At 39.7% G+C, this 6447-nt stretch overlaps 1 protein-coding gene and 4 non-coding genes across 5 annotated transcripts in view; 4 read left to right on the plus strand and 1 right to left on the minus strand.

Annotated features, from left to right (window-relative positions):
* Positions 1 to 5267, minus strand: part of LOC119409907 (meiosis 1 associated protein) — a 57286-nt gene extending 52019 nt beyond the window's left edge. The window contains exons 1-2 of the mRNA XM_037676848.1: positions 5013 to 5267; positions 4684 to 4881 (exon numbers count right to left, since the gene is read on the minus strand). Of these exons, the coding sequence (XP_037532776.1) occupies positions 4684 to 4881; positions 5013 to 5267 (453 nt within the window). The remainder of the gene's footprint in view (positions 1 to 4683; positions 4882 to 5012) is intronic.
* Positions 7 to 78, plus strand: trnaa-cgc. Its single transcript has one exon. It is a non-coding gene; the product is annotated as a tRNA-Ala (tRNA).
* trnaa-cgc lies at positions 345 to 416 on the plus strand. Its single transcript has one exon. It is a non-coding gene; the product is annotated as a tRNA-Ala (tRNA).
* On the plus strand, positions 1885 to 1956 carry trnaa-cgc. The gene has a single exon. It is a non-coding gene; the product is annotated as a tRNA-Ala (tRNA).
* Positions 2760 to 2831, plus strand: trnaa-cgc. Its single transcript has one exon. It is a non-coding gene; the product is annotated as a tRNA-Ala (tRNA).
* Positions 5268 to 6447: the final 1180 nt, after the last annotated feature.

Here is a 6447-nt window from a genome sequence, read left to right on the forward strand (position 1 = left end):
TTTTATGGGGATGTAGCTCAGTGGTAGAGCGTGTGCTTCGCATGCATGAGGTCCTGGGTTCAATCCCCAGCATCTCCAGCTTTTTATGGGACATAAATGTTTCTAACTTCCACAATCTTTGCAGACCGGAATTCTGTGTTTACAGAAATGCAGCTTTCTAGCACAAATCCTGACAAGCCCAAGTGAAAAGAAATGGCAACTAACAGAAATAATGTCATGAGCTCAATTTTAATTCATATACAACTTACAGGAAGACACTGAAAATGCATCTCCAATGCACATGCACAAAATCGCTCAGAATGAAGTGCATTCTCAGTTGGACAACATATTTGTCTTAATTTTATGGGGATGTAGCTCAGTGGTAGAGCGTGTGCTTCGCATGCATGAGGTCCTGGGTTCAATCCCCAGCATCTCCATTGACATAAAAACATACAATACTCTATAAGGCTGTGTAAGAGTGACTATATAAAGAGCTTCTCTATATGATCTGATGTTTTAAACAGAACTATTAAATGTTAAATTTGAGTTTTTCAGTTATGTTTTGAACTGGACCTGAAAAACTTTATGGAAAGCCCTTTCTCGTCCAACATTACTGTACCCCTTTGCTCAAAGCAAGAACTATAGAGACAAGTTTTGATGAAAAAATTGACAGACCTGACCTCGACCCTTCAGTCACATTTGCAGAGAGAATAACCTTCACATCAATGTGAAGAAGACAAAGGAGATGATTGTGGACTTCAGAAGGAACAAAAACACCTACACCCCCCTGAACATAAGAGGATCTGCGGTGGAAGTGGTCTCCAGCTACAAGTACTTGGGTGTACACATGAATGACAACCTCAGCTGGAGCAACAACACCACCAGCCTGATCAAGAAAGCTCATCAGAGACTCTACTTCCTCAGACGGCTGAGGCGAGCTGGTCTGGGAAGCTCAGTCCTCACCTCCTTCTACAGGTGTGCAGTGGAGAGCATCCTGTGCTCCAGCATCAATGTGTGGCATGGAGGCTGCACAGCTGCAGAAAGAAAAGCTTTGCAGAGAGTGGTGAAGGCTGCACAGAAATCTGTTGGAGTCAGTCTCCCCACCATCACAGACATCTACACCTCCAGATGCAGGAAGAGGGCCACCTGCATCATGAAGGACCCCACTCACCCAGCACACACACTTTTTGCCCCACTCCCCTCAGGAAGGAGGTTGAGGAGCATTAAGTGTAGAACCACTAGACTGAGGAACAGCTTCTACCCTGAGGCTGTTAGACTCATGAATCTCTAACCAGAATAATCACTGTGAAAAACCATATCATGTTGCTGCTGATCTGTTTCATGTTGCTGCTGATCTGTTTCAATGTTGATGTGTTCATGCGTGCACATCTGCTCACAGACTCATGTTCATGTTTGTGCTGATGTTCAATGTTTTATGTCATGAGTGCTTAGTGTATATTTAGTTGATGTTTTTCTTCAAAAATCAAAATCAAAAATGCGATCCTATTTCAGTTGATGACAAAATAAAAAAATATGCAACAGACAATGTCTACCACTGTCTTCTATAACACACACTGACTTCAGACGTATGTGGGGATGTAGCTCATTGGTTGAGCTCATGCTTTACATACATGAGTTCCTGGCTTGCATCATGCATTGAGGGTAATGTTTCTAACAAACCTCAACTACTGTGTTTACAGAAATGTAGCTTTCTAGCACATATTCTGAAAATCCAAAGTGAAAAGAAACGGCAAATAAATGGACGCATTTAATGAGCTGCATTTTAATTCATATATAACTTATTGGAAGACGCTGAAAATGCAGCTCCAACATGCATCCACGAAACGTTTACGCTGAATAATCAAGTTCAATCTCAGTTGAACAACAAATATATTTACATTTTGTGGGGATGTAGCTCAGTGGTAGAGCGTGTGCTTCGCATGTATGAGGTCCTGGGTTCAATCCCCAGCATCTCCATCAGTTTTACAAGTAAATCATAAGTCTAACAGCTACTATGGAGAGTTTCACTATTTAGCTTTATAATGTAGTTGATTTAATTTTGTTTTTATTTCATTTATTTTATTTACTTTTCATTTTATATGATTGTTTATTGTTGTCTGTACCTCATCTGTGTTCTTTGTTTAAAACAGGTCTCTCTTGTAAATGAGTCCCCATGACTAAATGAGATTAAGCTGTATAAGTAAAGGTTGAATGAATTTGATCCAATGTTTAAAACAGACCTATTAATTGTTGAATTTGGGTTTTTCAGTTAGGGTTCGGACTAGGTCCTGATCTCCATGATCAGCAGACTTCATGCATATGAAGACATTATGGGCATGGTCAGATTCCCAATAGAAAAACTTTGTGGAAAGCCTTTTTCTAATCCAACATGTGCCCCAGAGCTCAAAGCAAGGACAAGGAAGACAAGGTTTGATGAAAAACCTGACTGGCCCCTACAGAGCCCCAACTTTAGCCTTATCAAGCACCTGTGGGATGAACTGAGACAAAGATGGAGAGCCAGAACTACCATGCCCAACATCACTGTGTGACCTTGTTAATGCTCTACAGAATAAATATCACAATTTCCCATAGAAACATTCCAAAATCTAGAGGACAGCCTTCCAACAGTGTTGCTTTTACATGTATAAAACCTAATTTTGGTCTGAAATCAAATCAAAAAGTAATCCTGTTTCAGAAGATGACAAGAAAAAAAATGCTTAGAAAGACAGCGCTGTTCTTTCTTTATTTATTAAAAACATACTATGACAGTTGCAACGTGTGGGGATGTAGCTCAGTGGTAGAGCGCATGCTTCGCATGCATGAAGTCCTGGGTTCAATCCCCAGCATCTCCACCCTCATTGATAATTTAATCATTAAAGGTTTTGCAGATCAATGTGCAATCTGTTTAAGGAAATATCTAGCCTCACATAAAGCATGATTAACAAAAGTAGACAGAAAAAACACCTGACTACAAATCTATTAACTGAAATCCAAATGTAACTGAGGATAAATAGAAAACAAGATCTATGAGACAGCCACACAAAACTAAAAGAAGTTCACACATCTCATTTGATGTCTGAATAGTTCTAGAATTGCGCCGCTCCAGGTGGCTGCATGTTGGAGCAGCTCTGTTACTTTCATTCTGAGATTTTGCTTTTGGAAACTTTAATTCCTGTTTTTCTGGATGTAAATCACATTTTTTGGATGATTGTTTCCTCTGGTATCAGATGCTGTGCAGCTGGAAGGATTTTTACTGAAACTTTTTTACTTTTGGACATTTGTTATGATGCGTAACCATGGCAACAAGGCAGTTTTCTACAACCAACAGCAGCTGATTAACATGTCCAAAGTTCAAATAATATCTAAACTACAGCCTCAAATCCCAAATGAGTTGAAAAAGATGTTCTTTGGATGCATTCTCATCTACCTGCCAGCTGTGCTCGAGTGTCTGATCACTGAGAACCTGGAACTAGCAGGAAACACGGCTCATGACAGCAGAAGGACAGGATCGTCCCTCAGCACCTACAGTTGGCTGTCCGCAGCAATGAGGAGCTCGGCAGACTGCTGGGAGGAGTGGCCATCGCTCTGGTAGGAGTTCTGCCCAGCATTCAAGCGGTCCTATAGCCCGGGGGAACCGAGAGGCCAGCCGAGTCTGGGTGGACAGATCGGACGGCATCTGCAGCCAGTTTCTTAGGATCCACTGTGAGATGGACCTTTACAAGAGATCCTTCCTGTCTACAGCATCAGCATCTATAACATCTCTTAATGAAATAGGATAATGAGTTACAACAACAATTTCCCTTTGGGATTAATAAAGTATTTTTGAATTGAATTGAATTGAATTGAATCCTGAACATCTTTACTTCTTAGAGTAGGTTAAATGAAGCTGATATCTTACAGGTAGCTGCATTCTCCAATGAAATTACATTTGATTCTGGAAAAGCCACCACCATAGATTGCTGTCTTTATCCTCGATATGTAGGTCAGGCAGGAATCCCCGTGGACTATGATGTTTGCAGATGACATTGTGATTTGTGGTGAGAACAGGTGGAAGAGAACCTGGAGAGGTGGAGGTATGCACTTAAAAGAAGAGGAATGAAAGCCTGCCGTAGTAAGACAGAGCACACGTGTGTGAAAAAGAGGGAGGCTGGTGGAACAGTGAGGCTACAAGGAGCAGAGGTCACAAAGGTGCAGGACTTCAAGTACTTGGTGTCAAATGTCCAGGAAACTGGGGAATGTGGAAAAGAGGTGAAGAAGAGAGTCCAGGCAGGGTATAGTGCATTGAGAAAAGTTTCAGGAGTGATTTGTGACAAAAGCATGATTTGATTTTTTTTCACAGGCTCAACTTTATTGTTCCGAGTAACTGAAGCTAACAAATGGCAGGCAAATGGTTAATTCAATCACCTGCTTTGCATACATCAAAAGTACCTGCCTTTTTCTACAAGGTTACAATTGGAGACTTCGCACATGCTTTCACGAACTGTAGCACCCCTAACTCGTGGAAATTCTTCATCAGAGTGTTTCTCTTGCATGTGCATCCTCGTATTGAACCAAAAATTGTCATCAGATCAAATAAAATGTAATCCACAGAAGAACCCAACATGATCTAAAGCATGGCTTTAAGACCACCAGCATTATTAACTAAACTAATCATTATCCTGCATCAATCCGTCTACTGATTGTGGTGATGCTGTCTGTACTCACCTCCATATATGCATTGCTGCAGGCCTGGCTGCCAGTGCTAGCATGTCTCATGTATTGTTTAAACTGCTGCAGACTGTCCAGCACCGCCTGTCGCAGCAGATCACCTCCTCTGGCTGCTCCTCTGACACAGCCATCACCTGGAATGGACCTCAGTTCTTCAACGCAGGAATGCAGCCGGGCCAGATTACCTCGAACTTGCTATAAACAGAAAGCAAATTTATAATAAAAAGGGAGAAAAGTGGAAGATAAAGTGGGTAAGAGACTGCAGGCATGGGACAAAAACTGTATAGGAATAGATTTTGGAAAATGTTCATCATTACTTGTCTTACCACAAAGGGTAGTAGACACTCCTGCTGTCTGCTGATGGCATATAAGCTGAGGAGTGGAATCCTACAGGGTCCATCCAGACTGCATGCCACAGACAGGACGTTATCCAGAGCGTCACAAAGAACTGTGCACATCCCTGACCACCAGGGTGGCAGTGCGTCTACAATTAAGACCCTGGCTGGTTGCCGTGAGAATAAGGACCAAAATACTAAACTTCCAGAGCTGGAGGGACCTGCTGGTCTCTTTTTGTTGTCCATGAACATCTAAAAACAAGAAATACATAATACTGAAATATCCTGTGGACTATTTATGACAAACTATAGTGTTCCCCCTAGATTACTGGCCTTGACAAGATTTCAAGACTGCATGCCACTGAAATTTTGGCAGGCAGAGCGCTCGGTTCTGTTGACAGTGATTTCATTTGATTAATGGTAGGGGAAACACTGAACTAGTAGTGTAAAGATAATCAAGCTTGGCCCTTACAATCTGTAAGCACCTCTGTAAAGACTAAATAGAATATTTTTAAGAGAAAAATACATTGTTTAGATATTTATATTAATAATGGTTTTAATTTGATTGTGAGAAGGTTAATCAGGTAAATTTATGGGTTTATTAACTCCAAATCCTACTAAAACCAGATGAAAGATTATGGTTTTAATTAACAAAACAATTGTTTTATGCCAAAGCATGCCCAAGCTTCTGTTTGTTAGTTCTTCTAGTCAGAACCAAACTACTACCACTAACCAAATCAAACATCTTTCACCTCCACACCTTCATCTTACATAATTTCTTTGACTTTTCTCTGAAACAGATTCAGTCCAAAAGTGAAATCTCCACTTGTATTCCTTTGATGTCTTTCAAAAATCAACCTGGCATTATACATTTCACATAAATATTTGACAAAATGTTGCACACAGAGGGAATTTAGTAATCCATTATTATGTTATATTTATGATTTTGAAGATTTATAAAAAATCTCAAGTAAAGTAAATGACAAAACTGACACTAGCTAATCTGTGATTATTTTTATTTTTATTATTTATTATTTTAGACAGCTTGTAAAATGTATTAGTTATTACATACTACAAATATAAATCCTTCTTAGCTCTATTTTTGTTTCTAAATTTAGCTAACAAAGGCCATTCTAGTAGCAACCAGCTAGCTGTTAGCTAGATGAAGTTCATACTAAGTAAATGGGTTTTAGTTACATTATAAATATGCTAAAAGCAATAAAACAAATCAAGAAATGTGTTTAGATCTATTCAGAGAAAATTTTAACAGCAAAACAAAAAATTTTTGGTTTTTAAATTCAACTAAAAATATTCCAAGCTAGCAGGCTAACAGTTGCTAACGCTAGCAACATGCTAACAATCTATTAGTCTCACTAGTTGCTACAGTTCACACGACCTGAAGTTATCAGTACCTGTAATAAGCATT

Source organism: Nematolebias whitei, chromosome 1, assembly GCF_014905685.2.
Source record: "Nematolebias whitei isolate Nwh7 chromosome 1, NemWhi1, whole genome shotgun sequence".
Taxonomy (NCBI): Eukaryota; Metazoa; Chordata; class Actinopteri; order Cyprinodontiformes; family Rivulidae; genus Nematolebias; species Nematolebias whitei.